Source organism: Nerophis lumbriciformis, linkage group LG25, assembly GCF_033978685.3.
Source record: "Nerophis lumbriciformis linkage group LG25, RoL_Nlum_v2.1, whole genome shotgun sequence".
Lineage (NCBI taxonomy): Eukaryota > Metazoa > Chordata > Actinopteri > Syngnathiformes > Syngnathidae > Nerophis > Nerophis lumbriciformis.
Window position 1 is genome coordinate 9,290,648 of NC_084572.2, and position 19,353 is coordinate 9,310,000.

Here is a 19,353-nt window from a genome sequence, read left to right on the forward strand (position 1 = left end):
GGAATTCTGGGAAATTTGGGAATTTTTTGGAACTTAGTTTGAATGTTCAGGATGAGTAGAATGTGTTGAAGGTGGAATGGTTTGAATAGGTTGAAAAATATGTAAATGGTGGAAGTTTGAAAAATGGCCAATTCATTTTGAACGGGAAAAATGTCCCGAAAACCTGGAATTATGGGAATTCCTGGAATTTTTTGGAACTTAGTTTGAATGTCCAGGATGATTGGAATGTGTTGAAGGTAAAATGGTTTGAATAGGTTGAAAAGTATGGAAATGGTGAATGTTTGAAAAATGGGCAATTCATTTTGAACGGGAAAAATGTCCCGAAAACCTGGAATTCTGGGAAATCTGGGAATGTTTTGGAACTTAGTTTGAATGCCCGTGATGATTGGAACGTGTTGAAGGTGGAATGGTTTGAATAGGTTGAAAAATATGGAAATGGTGGAAGTTTGAAAAATGACCAATTCATTTTGAACGGGAAAAATGTCCCGAAAACCTGGAATTCTGGGAAATCTGGGAATATTTTGGAACTTAGTTTGAATGTCCAGGATGAGTGGAATGTGTTGAAGGTGGAATGGTTTGAATAGGTTGAAAAATATGGAAATGGTGAATGTTTGAAAAATGGCCAATTCATTTTGAACGGGAAAAATATCCCGAAAACCTGGAATTCTGGGAATTCCTGGAATTTTTTTGGAACTTAGTTTGAATGTCCAGGATGAGTGGAATGTGTTGAAGGTGGAATGGTTTGAATAGGTTGAAAAATATGGAAATGGAGGAAGTTTGAAAAATGACCAATTCATTTTGAACGGGAAAAATGTCCCGAAAACCTGGATTTCTGGGAAATCTGGGAATTCTTTGTAACTTAGTTTGAATGTCCAGAATGAGTGGAATGTGTTGAAGGTAGAATGGTTTGAATAGGTTGAAAAATATGGAAATGGTGGAAGTTTGAAAAATGACCAATTCATTTTGAACGGGGAAAAATGTCCCGAAAACCTGGAATTCTGGGAAATCTTGGAATTTTTTTGGAACTTATTTTGAATGTCCAGGATGAGTGGAATGTGTTGAAGGTGGAATGGTTTGAATAGGTTGACAAATATGGAAATGGTGAATGTTTGAAAAATGGCCAATTCATTTTGAACGGGAAAAATGTCCCGAAAACCTGGAATTCTGGGAATTCCTGGAATTTTTTGGGAACTTAGTTTGAATGTCCAGGATGAGTGGAATGTGTTGAAGGTGGAATGGTTTGAATAGGTTGAAAAATATGGAAATGGTGGAAGTTTGAAAAATGACCAATTCATTTTGAAGGGGAAAAATGTCCCGAAAACCTGGAATTCTGGGAAATCTGGGAATTTTTTGGAACTTAGTTTGAATGTCCAGGATGAGTGGAATGTGTTGAAGGTGGAATGGTTTGAATAGGTTGAAAAATATGGAAATGGTGGAAGTTTGAAAAATGGCCAATTCATTTTGAACGGGAAAAATGTCAGAAAACCTGGAATTCTGGGAAATCTGGGAATTTTTTGGAACTTAGTTTGAATGTCCAGGATGAATGGAATGTGTTGAAGGTGGAATGGTTGGAATTGGTTGAAAAATATGGAAATGGTGAATGTTTGAAAAATGGCCAATTCATTTTGAACGGGAAAAATGTCCCGAAAACCTGGAATTCTGGGAAATCTGGGGAATTCTTTGGAACTTAGTTTGAATGTCCAGGATGAGTGGACTGTGTTGAAGGTGGAATGGTTGGAATTGGTTGAAAAATATGGAAATGGTGGAAGTTTGAAAAATGACCAATTCATTTTGAAGGGGAAAAATGTCCCGAAAACCTGGAATTCTGGGAAATCTGGGAATATTTTGGAACTTAGTTTGAATGTCCAGGATGAGTGGAATGTGTTGAAGGTGGAATGGTTTGAATAGGTTGAAAAATATGGAAATGGTGAATGTTTGAAAAATGGCCAATTCATTTTGAACGGGAAAAATATCCCGAAAACCTGGAATTCTGGGAATTCCTGGAATTTTTTTGGAACTTAGTTTGAATGTCCAGGATGAGTGGAATGTGTTGAAGGTGGAATGGTTTGAATAGGTTGAAAAATATGGAAATGGTGGAAGTTTGAAAAATGGCCAATTCATTTTGAACGGGAAAAATGTCCCAAAAACATGGAATTCTGGGAAATTTGGGAATTTTTTGGAACTTAGTTTGAATGTTCAGGATGAGTGGAATGTGTTGAAGGTGGAATGGTTTGAATAGGTTGAAATATATGTAAATGGTGGAAGTTTGAAAAATGGCCAATTCATTTTGAACGGGAAAAATGTCCCGAAAACCTGGAATTATGGGAATTCCTGGAATTTTTTGGAACTTAGTTTGAATGTCCAGGATGATTGGAATGTGTTGAAGGTAAAATGGTTTGAATAGGTTGAAAAGTATGGAAATGGTGAATGTTTGAAAAATGGGCAATTCATTTTGAACGGGAAAAATGTCCCGAAAACCTGGAATTCTGGGAATTCCTGAAATTCTTTGGAACTTAGTTTGAATGTCCAGGATGAGTGGACTGTGTTGAAGGTGGAATGGTTGGAATTGGTTGAAAAATATGGAAATGGTGAATGTTTGAAAAATGGCCAATTCATTTTGAACGGGAAAAATATCCCGAAAACCTGGAATTCTGGGAATTCCTGGAATTTTTTTGGAACTTAGTTTGAATGTCCAGGATGAGTGGAATGTGTTGAAGGTGGAATGGTTTGAATAGGTTGAAAAATATGGAAATGGTGGAAGTTTGAAAAATGGCCAATTCATTTTGAACGGGAAAAATGTCAGAAAACCTGGAATTCTGGGAAATCTGGGAATTTTTTGGAACTTAGTTTGAATGTCCGGGATGAGTGGAATGTGTTGAAGGTGGAATGGTTTGAATAGGTTGACAAATATGGAAATGGTGAATGTTTGAAAAATGGCCAATTCATTTTGAACGGGAAAAATGTCCCGAAAACCTGGAATTCTAGGAATTCCTGAAATTTTTTGGAACTTAGTTTGAATGTCCAGGATGAGTGGACTGTGTTGAAGGTGGAATGGTTGGAATTGGTTGAAAAATATGGAAATGGTGAATGTTTGAAAAATGGCCAATTCATTTTGAACGGGAAAAATGTCCCGAAAACCTGGAATTCTGGAAAATTTGGGAATTTTTTGGAACTTAGTTTGAATGTTCAGGATGAGTGGAATGTGTTGAAGGTGGAATGGTTTGAATAGGTTGAAAAATATGGAAATGGTGAATGTTTGAAAAATGGCCAATTCATTTTGAACGGGAAAAATGTCCCGAAAACCTGAAATTCTTGGAATTCCTGGAATTTTTTATGAATGGCCAGGATGATTGGAATGTGTTGAAGGTGGAATGGTTTGAATAGGTTGAAAAATATGGAAATGGTAAATGTTTGAAAAATGGCCAATTACCGGTAATTTTGAACGGGAAAAATGTCCCGAAAACCTGGAATTCTGGGAAATCTGGGAATTTTTTGGAACTTAGTTTGAATGTCCAGGATGAGTGGAATGTGTTGAAGGTGGAATGGTTGGAATAGGTGGAAAATATGGAAATGGTGAATGTTTGAAAAATGGCCAATTCATTTTGAACGGGAAAAATGTCCCGAAAACATGGAATTCTGGGAAATCTGGGAATTTTTTGGAACTTAGTTTGAATGTCCAGGATGAGTGGAATGTGTTGAAGGTGGAATGGTTTGAATAGGTTGAAAAGTATGGAAATGGTGAATGTTTGAAAAATGTCCCGAAAACCTGGAATTCTGGGAATTCCTGGAATTTTTTGGAACTTAAAGTTTGAATGTCCAGGATGAGTGGAATGTGTTGAAGGTGGAATGGTTTGAATCGGTTGAAAAATATGGAAATAGTGGAAGTTTGAAAAGTGACCAATTCATTTTGAACGGGAAAAATGTCCCGAAAACCTGGAATTCTGGGAATTCTTTGGAACTTATTTTGAATGTCCAGGATGAGTGGAATGTGTTGAAGGTAGAATGGTTTGAATAGGTTGAAAAATATGGAAATGGTGGAAGTTTGAAAAATGACCAATTCATTTTGAACGGGGAAAAATGTCCCGAAAACCTGGAATTCTGGGAATTTTTGGAATTTGTCAAGGAAAAGCCCACGATTCCCGAATAGGCTGAACAGTTTGAAGTTGGAACGGTTTGAATGGGATGAAAAATGTGGAAGGTAGAGGGTCAATCTGGAGAAGTTAAATAAAAACATTCATTTTAGTATAGAAAACCATGTGTGAATGTTTGGAGCAGTCACACAATAAAGCTTTTTGGAGCTCTTCTAACTGTGCTGCTTGTCCCGCAGAGTGCATGTGCCACCCGGAGGGCACGGCACTACACACCTGTTCCACGCCGGACGAGTGCGAGTGCGACCAGCGCAGCGGGCAGTGCCCCTGCCTGCCCAACGTGGTGGGTCAAAACTGCCAACGCTGCGCCGAAGACACGTGGAACATGGCGAGCGGGGAGGGCTGCCATCGCTGTGACTGTGACGCCGTCCACGCTTACAGCTCCTCTTGTGACGAGGTGAGGGCAAAACCGGACTCGGGATCCCAACTAATCTGGTTTATATTCTCACGTCTGGCTGGCTTTGCGTGATGATGCTTGCACGCACAAACACACACAAGTTGCAGTATGAAAGGAAGGAAGTACCCCAGATACACATATTTCTCTTGGAGTGGGAGTACAAAGGGTCCATTGTGGTCTGCATACTCGGGCAAAGACACAACAAACTGCTTTATTTGTTCTTCCTTTTGAAAATGTCTCTGCTGGGATCTATGTGGACTGCAGGTCACGGGGCGCTGCTCGTGTAAACCTGGTTTTGGTGGCAGGACGTGTCGGGAATGCAGGGAGCTCTTCTGGGGGGATCCAGAGGTCAAATGTCACGGTAGGACGCATGATTTATATGCAGGGGTGTTGCACCAAATTCCGGGGCCCTATAACCGAGACTCGTGAAAGGCCTCCCACATCCCAGCCTCAAGCCAAGGTCACACTTGGTGTGTTTACATGCACAATACTGCATGGATTTGGTTGACACCAGCTTTATAAACACATGTAAAAACTTGAATTAAGTTATTTTTAATATCTCGAACTAGGGATGTCCGATATTATCGGGCGATAAATGCTTTAAAATGTAATATCAGAAATGATCGGTATCGGTTTTGTTATTATCGGTATCGGTTTTTAAAAGTAAAATTCATGACGTTTTTAAAAAGCGCCGCTGTGTACACGGACGTAAGGAGAGGTACAGAGAGACAATAAACCTTTAAGGCACTTCCTTTACATGCAGGGCCGGCCCGTGGCATAGGCCGTATAGGCAAATGCTAAGGGCGCCGTCCATCAGGGGGCGCCACGCCAGTGCCACAAATGTTGGAGAAAAAGAAAAAAAAGTTGGTACTATTATTTCTAAATACAAAAAATAATCCCACGTTAATTAAAATGCAAAGTAAAGCCTATATAATGGAAATATTATTTGTTACAACATTATTACATTACAATGAGAATAGAAATAAAAAGCAACAATGAGAATAAAAACATAACAGTAAAATAAGAATATAACAAGAGAAACTAGGCAGTAGTGACCATGTTATGAAAAAGTATTGCACTGTTATTGTTTTGAGGCATGTTAAAAAAAATAATGCACTTTGTGACTTCAATAATAAATATGGCAGTGCCATGTTGGCATTTCTTTCCATAACTTGAGTTGATTTATTTTGGAAAACCTTGTTACATTGTTTAATGCATCCAGCGGGGCATCACAACAAAATGAGGCATAATAATGTGTTAATTCCACCACTGTATATATCAGTATCGCTTGATATCGGAATCGGTAATTAAGAGTTGGACAATATCGGAATATCGGATATCAGTAAAAAAGCTCTATCCCGAACATATCTCGAAAAAAAATAAATAAATAAAATAATTACGTTTTAAGTGCTTACAAATTCAATATAAAGTTGCCAGAATATTAATTAGAATGTTCATATAACTTGTCAATGTTCACTTAAATATACATCTGTTGAAATGTCCTTTACTTTAGAGTGTAAAGTAGAAATGCAAGATTAGTATCAGTGAATAATACAAATCATAACAATGCATCATTATTACTGGGATCTGTGCAGCCTTTGAGGGAAAAAAAAGAGGAAAATTAAATTAGCACACAGTGCTGCAACGAAAACCCGGAAAGAACATTTTAAAAAACAAGACTATGTTTCTGTGCATTTCGATACTTTATTTTAGCTTCAGATTTATTCTCATCTACCAAAATTATTTTTGACACTTGCATGTCTCTCTGGGTTTGTAGATTATGGTTTACTAACAGTATTATCATTGGAAATGTTATTTACATTTCTATAACATGCATGCAAATAACTCAGAAAACGTTTCCCGTTTGACAACTCTATTCCGTAGCCACGCCCCCTTGGGTAATATACTAGCGGTGTTGTGACTATCTAATTTCACCTATTTGGGTTAAAAATATTTTTTGCAAACCAGTAATTATAGTCTGCAAATGATGTGCTGTTGTTGAGTGTCGGTGCTGTCTAGAGCTCGGCAGAGTAACCGTGTAATACTCTTCCATATCAGTAGGTGGCAGCAGGTAGCTAATTTGCTTTGTAGATGTCGGAAACAGCGGGAGGCAGCATGCAGGTAAAAAGGTGTCTAATGCTTAAATCAAAAGTAAACAAAAGGTGAGTGCCCCTAAGAAAAGGCATTGAAGCTTAGGGAAGGCTATGCAAAACGAAACTAAAACTGAACTGGCTGCAAAGTAAACAAAAACAGAACGCTGGACGACAGCAAAGACTTACTGTGGAGCAAAGACGGCGTCCACAGTGTACAGCCGAACATGACATGACAATCAACAATGCCCCCCAAAGAACGATAAAAACAACTGAAATATTCTCGATTGCTAAAACAAAAGTAGATGCGAGAAATATCGCTCAAAGGAAGACATGAAACTGCTACAGGAAAATACCCCCAAAAAAGAAAAAAAAATACCAAAATAGGAGCGCAAGACAAGAACTAAAACACTACACACAGGAAAACAGCAATAAACTCAAAATGATGTGACAGGTGGGGACAGTACACCTTCCCAGGCGCGGCACCGCTGCTGCCCACTGCTCCCCTCACCTCCCAGGGGGTGAACAAGGGGATGGGTCAAATGCAGAAGACAAATTTCACCACACCTAGTGTGTGTGTGACAATCATTGGTACTTTAACTTAACTTTAACTTAACCTACTTTGAGACAAGAGCTATAGTGATCCATGCTTGGTTATGCTTTAAAGTCATATCCAACAATCGCGACAACGACTTTGTACTGTCAACTGAGTTTTGTTTTTTTATGATTTCTGCTGGTGGTGTGCCTCCGCATTTTTTCAACGCAAAAAATGTGTCTTGGCTCAAAAAAGGTTGAAAAAACACTGCACGAGTGCACCTGTTGAGGTTTAAGCCTCCACTTGTCTTCAAAACTTAGTGACGCCTCTGTTTCTAACTGCAATCGAGGGTCCATGAACGCAACACAGTAACGTGCAAATGAGGTGCAAAAGTGAAACTTGTAATAACTTTTTCCTGTTTTGCCACAAATATATTCTTTTATGACTGCATCCTTGATCTAAAATGGATGGATGGATGTTTGGAATGATAAGAAGTGAACTTTGATGATTATCAAGGTGGAATGAACAATTTTGCATACCGTATTTTTCGCTGTATAAGTCGCACCGACCGAAAATGCATAATAAAGAAGGAAAAAAACATATATAAGTCGCACTGGAGTATAAGTCGCATTTTTGGGGGAAATGTATTTGATAAAAGCCAACAGCAAGAATAGACATTTGAAAGGCAATTTAAAATAAATAAAGAATAGTGAACAACAGGCTGAATAAGTGTACGTTATATGAGGCATAAATAACCAACTGGTATGTTAACGTAACATATTATGGTAAGAGTCATTCAAATAACTATAACATATAGAACATGCTATACGTTTACCAAACAATTTAATCGCTAAATCCTATGAAATCTTATACGTCTAGTCTCTTACGTGAATGAGATCAATAATATTATTTGATATTTTACGCTAATGTGTTAATCATTTCACACATAAGTGAAATGATTATGGAAAAACTATGGAAAAAACTGCGACTTATAGTCCGAAAAATACGGTAATTTGATTCAAGCAGCCTTATTATTTAACGTGCTTGGACATATTTATCTTATATTAACATTTATGACGCTGCCTTTTATAACTTACATAATAATTTAAATCAGGAGTGTCAAACTCATTTTAGCTCAGGGTCCACATGGAGGAACATCTATTCCCGAGTGGGCCGGACTGGTAAAACCATTGCATGATCACTTAAAAATAAAGATAACTTCAGATTGTTTTCTTTGTTTCAAAATAGAACAAAGGTGGATACTATTCTATTTTCATTTGTCGTTATTTATACTTTGTGATAATGTTGATCAGTCCAATAGGTAGAATTGAGTTTTAAAATGCTCCTGTTGGTGATAATAGTTCTTCTTCTTCATTATCTTTAACAAAACGTGTGAATGTGGACTCCTTTCATTGATCACACATGAAGCTACAAGGGAATACATATTATTTTAGCATATTTATGTACGGCCAAAAAATGTGTCCCCAGTTATAAGTACAACCAAAATGTACAAATTCATTACATTAACATCATCTTTGACCATACTTGCCAACCTTGAGACCTCCGATTTCAGGAGGTGGGGGGAACGGGGGTGGGGTAGGCGTGGTCGGGGCGGGACGGGGGCGTGGCTAAAAGGGGGGGAGTATATTTACAGCTAGAATTCACCAAGTCAAGTATTTCATATATATATATATATATATATATATATATATATATATATATATATATATATATATATATATATATATATATATAAGAAATACTTGACGTTCAGTGAATTCTAGCTATATATATATATATATATATATATATATATATATATATATATATATATATATATATATTTCATTTATTTACACATATACACACACATAACACTCATCTACTCATTGTTGAGTTAAGGGTTGAATTGTCCATCCTTGTTCTATTCTCTGTCACTATTTTTCGAACCATGCTGAACACCCTCTCTGATGGTGCATTGCAGTGTGGCACGCACAAAAGTGCTTTCATCAAATGCACTAGATGGCAGTATTGTCCTGTTTAAGAGTGTCACAACATTGCTGTTTACGGCAGACAAACTGCTTTACGGTATACAAAAAAGTGACTGCTGTTGTTGTGTGTTGTTGCCACGCTGGGAGGACGTTAATGAAACTGCCTGACAATAAACCCACATAAGAAACCAAGGAAGAAACCAAGAACTCGCCCTCCATCATTCTATAGTTATAACGTGATTGGGCAGGTACGCTTTTTTATATTGTGGAGGACCTGAGTCCGCCTGAATTTCGGGAGATTTTCGGGAGAAAATTTGTCCCGGGAGGTTTTCGGGAGAGGCGCTGAATTTCGGGAGTCTCCCGGAAAATCCGAGAGGGTTGGCAAGTATGTCTTTGACAATCAAGGCATGAACGTTTGTTGTATTTTGTATCATTACTACCGCTAGTAAGCAGCGTTAGTACGTAGTTTCTATTGATTGATTGAAACTTTTATTAGTAGATTGCACAGTACAGTACATATTCCGTACAATTGACCACTAAATGGTAACACCCCAATAAGTTTTTCAACTTGCTTAAGTCAGGGTCCACGTTAATCAAATCATTCCAAACACGGAAGTGTTGAGACACGGCACATAGCTCTGCCCCCTCTGAAGTACAAATAATTGCTATTGCGACATCTAGTGGACACATTTAGAACAGCAGTTTCATTCAAAATTACAGCTATTTTTTTTTTACTTGGCCAACTCATCTCGCAGACCGGATAAAACCTGTTTGCGGGCCTCATATTGCTAAAAAAAATAATGGTACTTTACAAAAGCCCAGGAGCCCTGTTACGTCTCCACTTCCCCTTCCACGCCACTGTTTATAGGCTTCTAAGCTGCACACCCTGCCTTCACGTGATTGGGTGAGCTTGTGATACTGCAACCGAAGACAAAAGTCCAACCTTTTCTGCCCCCTAGTGGCCTGCTTCAATCTGAAGCGTTAAGTTGTCTCGCTCTTCAAGTCTCACTATCGCCCCTTCAGGAGCAAAGTGGTACCGTGAGACGACACACACAATATTGGCTGCTTGGTCCGGGAATGACCTTGTGTTCCCTGCTCATGAGAAGCAGATGTTGTCATAAACTCCCAGGTCTTTTTTCCCCCCACCAGCAAGCACAATATCAGGAATCCCAAACTGTTCCTACTAAGGCTCGTCAAAGCCGTTAAAACACTGAGGCGGGAAGGCTCGTCTTATAAGTACATGTCCATTTTGCTGAGTGGGAGACAGCAAAGGCCTCCACTGATAATGTCCGTCTTTAAGTCCCACTCGGTTGTGATTTAGAAGAGAACCCACACGTTCCAACCGAGTTGTGTGAATGCTCCAAAACATTCACACATGCTTTTCTACACTAAAATGTATGTATTTATTCTTCTTCTCCAGATTTTGGCACGCTCTACCTTGCACATTTTTCATCCGATTCAAACCGTTCCAACTTCAAACTGTTCAGTCTATTCGGGAATCGCGGGCTTTCCCTTGAAAAATTGCAAACATTTCCAGATTTCCCAGAATTCCAGGTTTTCCGGGACATTTTACCCATTCAAAATGAATTGGCCTTTTTTCAAACTTCCACCATTTCCACATTTTTCAAACCATTTCAACATATTCCACACATTCAAACGATCATTTTTCAAATTTAAAAAAATTCCAGGAATTCCCTTTTTTTCACCCTTTTTTCTGTCAACTACTCATTCTACATTTTTCAACCCACTTCACATTCCTCTTAATCAAGACAAAAAACAATGTTGTTTATTTGAACTGCAAAAATGTCCGCTTTTCCTGAAATTCCAAAATACTATTTCTCAATTAAAAATGTGACTACCGGTACATCAACATTTCTGGACCGTTTTGAAAACGTTTTCAAATATTCCCGCTTTTTCCGAAATTCACAAATTTAAATGAAATTCCCATTGAAATGAATGGGACATTTTTCCAAGTTGCACAATTCCCACATTTTTCAACTGATTCAAACCATTCCACCTTCAACATATTCCACACATTCAAACGATCATTTTTCAAATTTAAAAAAATTCCAGGAATTCCCAGAATTCCCTTTTTTCTGTCAACTACTCCTTCCACATTTTTCAACCCACTTCAACCGTTCCACCGTCAAAACATTCCTCTTAATCAGGACAAAAAACAAAGTTGTTTTTTTGAAACTGCAAAAATTTCCACTTTTCCTGAAATTCCAAAATACCATTTCTCAATTAAAAATTCCAACACCAATCATTCAGAACATTACATTATTTTTTGCATTATTTTTTAAATATATTCCCGCTTTTTCCAAAAGCCCCAAATTTCAATGAAATTCCCATTGAAATGAATGAGACATTTTTCAAAGTTGCACAATTCCCACATTTTCCAACCTATTCAAACCATTCCACCTTCAACACATTCCACTCATCCTGGACATTCAAACTGACACTTTCCCAAGTTACAAACCAAATTCCGGTTTTCCTGAAAATTCAAACTCTTCCACATTAAAACCATTCCAACATTCAAACTATTCTTACATTGATACTACATTCTGTCAGCATTTCAGTTCAACTTTAGCATTTTTAGGAATTGCATCATCTAGTTCACTTTAAAGTGCAATAAATTGGACAAAAATAAGTGTAGAAAAACTATCTGCATTCTTTTGCTCTGACTCCTTCTATTCTTTTGGGAGAACGTGCATGTTTAGTTAGTCCCAGCTGGGGGGGGGTCAACATGACCCTCAAGGTCCTGATGAGGTTGTTTATTTACAGAGGAAGCTGGGAGTTGATTCTGTCCCATGAAGAGGCTTCAAGTTTGTGTGTATTCTCCTTTGGCAGCTTGTGACTGCGACCCTCGGGGTATCTCCAGCGGGCAGTGCAACCGTGCGAGCGGACACTGCACCTGCGTGGAGGGTGTGTCGGGCCCACGCTGTGACGAATGCGCCAGGGGCTACCAGGGTGTGTTCCCCGACTGCCAGCCTTGCCACGAGTGCTTTGCTACGTGGGACAGGGTGGTCGGAGAGCTGACCAATCAAACGCGGCGTCTGGAGGCGAAAGTCACGGAGCTGCAGACCAACGGTGTGACGGCGCCCTATAAAGACTTAGTCAGCAGCCTGGAGACCAACGCCAAGGCGGTCAGAGAGATCGTGGAGAGCAACCCCGCAGCTGTCAAGCTGGGGAAGATCCAGGACCTGATGCACCAGATCACGTATGTCCACAAACATCCGCCCCTACACGTTGCTAAAGGGGCGTTCACATGTCTAGATAGCAATTCAGAAATTTGTCGTGCTCCACAAAAGACCGTTAACACCGTACACAGACCCTGTTCGTACGTCACTCATCCGCCATGAACCGTTAGAACCGCATGTTGGTTTGAAATGGGCCGTATTCCACACCTCTTTCACCGTACAAAGAACGGAAGCCTCTGTGTTTCACAAAAGACTGTTAACACCGTACACAGACCCTGTTCGTCCGTCACTCATACGCCATGAACCGTTAGAACTGCATGTTGGTTTGAATTTGGCCGTATTCCACACCTTTTTCACCGTACAAAGAAAGGAAGCCTCTGTGTTTTGCACTGCAAGATATGTAATAATACCGGGACAGTAATAATACGATAGTCCCATTTTCCTCCAGATGGCGGTTCAGAAATTTGTCGTGCTCCACAAAAGACTGTTAACACCGAACACGGACCCTGTTCGTCCGTCACTCATCCGCCATGAACCGTTAGAACCGCATGTTGGTTTGAAATGGGCCGTATTCCACACCTTTTTCACCGTACAAAGAACGGAAGCCTCTGTGTTTTGCACAGCAAGATATGTGATAATACCGGGACAGTAATAATACGACAGTCCCATTTTCCTCCAGATGGCGGTTCAGAAATTTGTCGTGCTCCACAAAAGACCGTTAACACCGTACACGGACCCTGTTCGTCCGTCACTCATCCGCCATGAACCGTTAGAACCGCATGTTGGTTTGAAATGGGCCGTATTCCACATCTCTTTCACCGTACAAAGAACGGAAGCCTCTGTGTTTTGCACTGCAAGATATGTGATAATACCGGGACAGTAATAATACGACAGTCCCATTTTACTCCAGATGGCGGTTCAGAAATTTGTCGTGCTCCACAAAAGACTGTTAACACCGTACACAGACCCTGTTGGTCCGTCACTCATGCGCCATGAATCGTTAGAACCGCATGTTGGTTTGAAATGGGCCGTATTCCACACCTCTTTCACCGTACAAAGAACGGAAGCCTCTGTGTTTCACAAAAGACTGTTAACACCGTACACAGACCCTGTTGGTCCGTCACTCATGCGCCATGAACCGTTAGAACCGCATGTTGGTTTGAAATGGGCCGTATTCCACACCTTTTTCACCGTACAAAGAACGGAAGCCTCTGTGTTTTGCACTGCAAGATATGTGATAATACCGGGACAGTAATAATACGACAGTCCCATTTTCCTCCAGATGGCGGTTCAGAAATGTGTCGTGCTCCACAAAAGACTGTTACCACCGTACACAGACCCTGTTCGTCCGTCACTCATGCGCCATGAACCGTTAGAACCGCATGTTGGTTTGAAATGGGCCGTATTCCACACCTTTTTCACCGTACAAAGAACGGAAGCCTCTGTGTTTTGCACAGCAAGATATGTGATAATACCGGGACAGTAATAATACGACAGTCCCATTTTCCGCCAGATGCCGGTTCAGAAATTTGTCGTGCTCCACAAAAGACTGTTAACACCGTACACGGACCCTGTTCGTCCGTCACTCATGCGCCATGAACCGTTAGAACCGCATGTTGGTTTGAAATGGGCCGTATTCCACACCTCTTTCATCGTACAAAGAACGGAAGCCTCTGTGTTTCACAAAAGACTGTTAACACCGTACACAGACCCTGTTGGTCCGTCACTCATGCGCCATGAACCGTTAGAACCGCATGTTGGTTTGAAATGGGCCGTATTCCACACCTTTTTCACCGTACAAAGAACGGAAGCCTCTGTGTTTTGCACAGCAAGATATGTGATAATACCGGGACAGTAATAATACGACAGTCCCATTTTCCTCCAGATGCCGGTTCAGAAATTTGTCGTGCTCCACAAAAGACTGTTAACACCGTACACGGACCCTGTTTGTCCGTCACTCATGCGCCATGAACCGTTAGAACCGCATGTTGGTTTGAAATGGGCCGTATTCCACACCTTTTTCACCGTACAAAGAACGGAACCCTCTGTGTTTTGTACAGCAAGATATGTGCTAATACCGGGACAGTAATAATACGACAGTCCCATTTTCCTCTCGAACCTTCACGATGTGAACACGGTAACTACTCGTAGGGGCGGAGTTAAACACGGAGGCACCACGGTCTTACACGGTGGCACTGCGGTTGATAGAGTAGAGGCCGGAGGAGTCCGCTGCCACCGTGTTCAAAATGTGTTAAGAAAGGCTTTCCGCCATCGTTGGGACACGGTTTGAGAACTGCCATAAACCGCCATCTAAACCGGCGGTGTGTGAACGCTCCTTAACATTTTCAATCAACATTACTTCATGTTGTCAGTGGCCTCATGTCCTACCTGAGCGGGAAACTCAACACAACAGAGGAGACCTTGAATGATCTCGAGAACGAGGCCAACATCACAGACGCAAACGTGGACGAGGTGACGGAGGAGGTGAAGCAGCTGGATCGGCAAGTGCAGGAGCTGAGGCAGCAGGTGTATGACGCCAAGAACGCCAACTTGCAGGGTGATCATCCTGCTTCTTTTTGACACACTGGCATACCATCAGCGTCTCCTTGATGTGTTCCTGTGTTGGTGATTCTCAGGTGCCATGGACACCATCATAGAGTCAAACGAGGAGTCCGTATTGGCGGAACTCCGGGTCAACGCCTCCAGCAGTGATGCCGACAACACGGTGGAGAAATCGGCCGCGCTTCGCAAGGTGACGGAGGACAAGCTGAGCGGCAGCCAGAAAGAGTTTGACCGCCGGCACCAGAGAAACTCACAGAAGATTGAGAAGCTCAAGACCGAGTTGGAGACATTTGCCCTGTCACCTCTCAGCCAGAATGTAAGAACGCTGCTGAATCTTCTTCTAGACTAGTTGCTCATTGTCACGTTCAAACACTGAGGATGTCTATTAAACAAGACAAAAGGCAAGGAATCAAACAGAGACAGAATTCAATTTGGACTCAATTGAGGAGAGACGGCGTCGACCTGTAACCTCTTACAGTGTCTTAGCATGCTCTGACGAAGAAGGTTTTCGTCTCCTCTTTTATTTAGATGTTCAATGTTCACGCACCAACACATGTCTCAGCAGAAATGGGAAGTATGTAAAACAGTCATTGTTTTCGGTCACATTGAAGACCAAGAACAGGATGTCTCGGGCTTGGGCTCTTCCTGGATCCAGCTGGGGCAGGTGTTGGAGGACAATGGATAACCCCTCCCGTCTCCTGACCACAGCTGCTTCAAGAGGGCAGCGGGTCGTAAATAGCGTTGACCTCGGTTACCAAATAGTTGGAAGAGAGTTTGTGAAATACTTCAAAGAGAGTTTGTTAAATACTTCAAAGAGAGTTCCTCTGGAAGTTGAGCAGATCCTGCCATCTGTCCGTGTTGAAATCACAGTGGAGTTTCACGAGCCTTCTTCCTCTTGGTAGGCCTCGAAAGACAGCCTTCATCTTCTTATCAGGAACATAATGTAATACAACGTTTCTTTTGTGATAACTTACAATTATTCCAACACTCATTCCTGCTCTTTAGACGTGTGGAGGTACAGCGGAAGGTGACGAGTGCCCCGGCTCTCCGTGCGGCGGCTTGGGCTGCCTGGATGAGGGCGGAGCATCCCGGTGTGGCGGAGAAGGATGCGAGGGCCTCGTCGTGGCCTCGCAAACTGCTCTCAAGTCAGCCAAGGACCTGGACGAGGAAATCCTGACCGCCATGCAGGAAGTGGACAAGCTCTCCAGGATGGTGAGTGGATGCTAGCTTTAGCTGACGTAGCATGGGGACTGACCGCGGCCTTTGATGGTGTCCAGGTGTGGGAGGCCAGTAATCGAGCGAGGGAGGCCAAAGCAAACGCTCAGGAGGTGCTGATCAAATCCAACCAGAGCAAAGCGAGAGTGGAGCAGAGCAACGATCAACTGCGCAGCCTCATTAAGGACATCCGAAACCTGCTCACTAGTGAGTCCATTTAATGCCATAAAACTTTCACACATACATTATTGCAATTATTGTGACGTCCTATTTTCTGTCCGCCTTCTCCACCTACATCTCATTCAAACAAATCCACTGTCAACATGTTTGGCTCAAACTTCTCACATACAGGATTGTCCCAGAAAATTAGAATATTGCGATAAAGTTCTTTATTTTCTGTAATGCAATTAAAAAAACAAAAATATCATACATTCTGGATTCTGCGGATGTTGTGGATCGGTGGAGAGAATACTTCGAAAACCTCCTCAATCCCACTAACACGTCTTCCTATGAGGAAGCAGTGCCTGGGGAATCTGTGGTGGACTCTTCTATTTCTGGGGCTGAGGTTGCTGAGGTAGTTGAAAAGCTCCTCGGTGGCAGGGCCCCGGGGGTGGATGAGATCCGCCCGGAGTTCCTTAAGGCTCTGGATGCTGTGGGGCTGTCTTGGTTGACAAGACTCTGCAGCATCACGTGGACATCGGGGGCGGTACCTCTGGATTGGCAGACCGGGGTGGTGGTTCCTCTCTTTAAGAAGGGGAACCGGAGGGTGTGTTCTAACTATCGTGGGATCACACTCCCGGTAAGGTCTATTCAGGTGTACTGGAGAGGAGGCTACGCCGGATAGTCGAACCTCGGATTCAGGAGGAACAGTGTGGTTTTCTTCCTGGTCGTGGAACTGTGGACCAGCTCTATACTCTCGGCAGGGTCCTTGAGGGTGCATGGGAGTTTGCCCAACCAGTCTACATGTGCTTTGTGGACTTGGAGAAGGCATTCGACCGTGTCCCTCGGGAAGTCCTGTGGGGAGTGCTCAGAGAGTATGGGGTATCGGACTGTTTGGCATTGCCGGCAGTAAGTCGGACACGTTTCCAGTGAGGGTTGGACTCCGCCAAGGCTGCCCTTTGTCACCGATTCTGTTCATAACTTTTATGGACAGAATTTCTAGGCGCAGTCAAGGCGTTGAGGGGATCCGGTTTGGTGGCTGCAGGATTAGGTCTCTGCTTTTTGCAGATGATGTGGTCCTGATGGCTTCATCTGGCCAGGATCTTCAGCTCTCGCTGGATCGGTTCGCAGCCGAGTGTGAAGCGACTGGGATGAGAATCAGCACCTCCAAGTCCGAGTCCATGGTTCTCGCCCGGAAAAGGGTGGAGTGCCATCTCCGGGTTGGGGAGGAGACCCTGCCCCAAGTGGAGGAGTTCAAGTACCTCGGAGTCTTGTTCACGAGTGAGGGAAGAGTGGATCGTGAGATCGACAGGCGGATCGGTGCGGCGTCTTTACTAATGCGGACGCTGTATCGATCCGTTGTGGTGAAGAAGGAGCTGAGCCGGAAGGCAAAGCTCTCAATTTACCGGTCGATCTACGTTCCCATCCTCACCTATGGTCATGAGCTTTGGGTTATGACCGAAAGGACAAGATCACGGGTACAAGCGGCCCAAATGAGTTTCCTCCGCCGGGTGGCGGGTCTCTCCCTTAGAGATAGGGTGAGAAGCTCTGTCATCCGGGGGGAGCACAAAGTAAAGCCGCTGCTCCTCCACATCGAGAGGAGCCAGATGAGGTGGTTCGGGCATCTGGTCAGGATGCCACCCGATCGCCTCCCTCGGGAGGTGTTTAGGGCACGTCCGACCAGTAGGAGGCCACGGGGAAGACCCAGGACACGTTGGGAAGACTATGTCTCCCGGCTGGCCTGGGAACGCCTCGGGATCCCCCGGGAGGAGCTGGACGAAGTGGCTGGGGAGAGGGAAGTCTGGGCTTCCCTGCTTAGGCTGCTGCCCCCGCGACCCGACCTCGGATAAGCGGAAGAAGATGGATGGATGGATGGATGGACATTCTGGATTCATTACACATCAACTGAAATATTGCAAGCCTTTTATTATTGTAATATTGCTGATTATGGCATACAGCTTAAGAAAACTCAAAAATCCTATCTCAAAAAATTAGAACATTTCCTCAGACCAAGTTAAAAAAAAAAGATTTATAACAGCAAAACAAAATCAAACATTTGAAAATGTCAACTAATGCACTCAGTACTTGGTTGGGAATCCTTTTGCACGGATTACTGCACCAATGCGGCGTGGCATGGAGGCAATCAGCCTGTGGCATTGCTGAGGTGTTATGGATGCCCAGGATGCTTCAATAGCGGCCTTTAGTTCCTTTGCATTATTGGCTCTGGTGTCTTTCAGCTTCTTCTTCACAATACCGCACAAATTCTCTATGGGGTTCAGGTCAGGGGAGTTGGCAGGCCAATGGAGGACAGTAATGCCATGGTCAGTACACCAGTTACTGGTGGTTTTGGCACTGTGGGCAGGTGCCAGATCATGCTGGAAGATGAAATCATCATCTCCATAGAGCTTTTCAACAGATGGAAGCATGTAGTGCTCTAAAATCTCTAGAAGCATCTGACTTGGGCTATGGAAAAGAAGCACTGGATAGTTGCAGAGTGGTCCAGAGTCCTGTTTTCAGACGAAAGCAAGTTTTGTATTTCATTTGGAAGTCAAGGCGCTAGAGTCTGGAGGAAGGCTGGAGAGGAGCAAAATCCAAGTTGCTTGAAATGCAGTGTGAAGTTCCCACAGTCAGCAATGGTTTGGGGAGCCATGTCAGCTGCTGGTGTTGGTCCACTGTGTTTCAGCAAGTCCAGAGTCAATGCAGCTGTGTACCAAGAGATTTTAGAGCACTACATGCTTCCATCTGTTGAAAAGCTCTATTTTTTGTATTTTTAAATTGCATTACAGAAAATAAAGAACTTTATCTCAATATTCTAATTTTCTGAGACAGTCCTTTAGATTCTGTGAGTTCCACATTTTCCAGGACAATTTTTCCCCATTCGAAGTGACTGTACAGATTTTGAATCTTTTCCATTTCTAAACTCAAAATATTGCACTTACCCTTGACATCCAAACTAACAATGTTTCACAGTTAAAAAAAAAATCCAGTGTTTCCCAGAATCCTCATTTATGTGGCCCGCGGAGACCTGAAAATATTTTGCGTATCATACTTTCCAA

General features: G+C 42.4%; 1 protein-coding gene across 2 annotated transcripts in view; it reads left to right on the forward strand.

Annotated features, from left to right (window-relative positions):
• lamb1b (laminin, beta 1b) overlaps window positions 1-19,353 on the forward strand; it is a 69,931-nt gene that overhangs the window by 39,351 nt on the left and 11,227 nt on the right. For both annotated transcript variants that reach the window (XM_061983642.2, XM_061983644.2), the window contains exons 22-28: window positions 4,328-4,545; window positions 4,810-4,906; window positions 12,012-12,381; window positions 14,734-14,918; window positions 14,998-15,239; window positions 15,929-16,135; window positions 16,201-16,345. In XM_061983642.2, coding sequence (XP_061839626.1) covers window positions 4,328-4,545; window positions 4,810-4,906; window positions 12,012-12,381; window positions 14,734-14,918; window positions 14,998-15,239; window positions 15,929-16,135; window positions 16,201-16,345 — 1,464 coding nt within the window. The remainder of the gene's footprint in view (window positions 1-4,327; window positions 4,546-4,809; window positions 4,907-12,011; window positions 12,382-14,733; window positions 14,919-14,997; window positions 15,240-15,928; window positions 16,136-16,200; window positions 16,346-19,353) is intronic.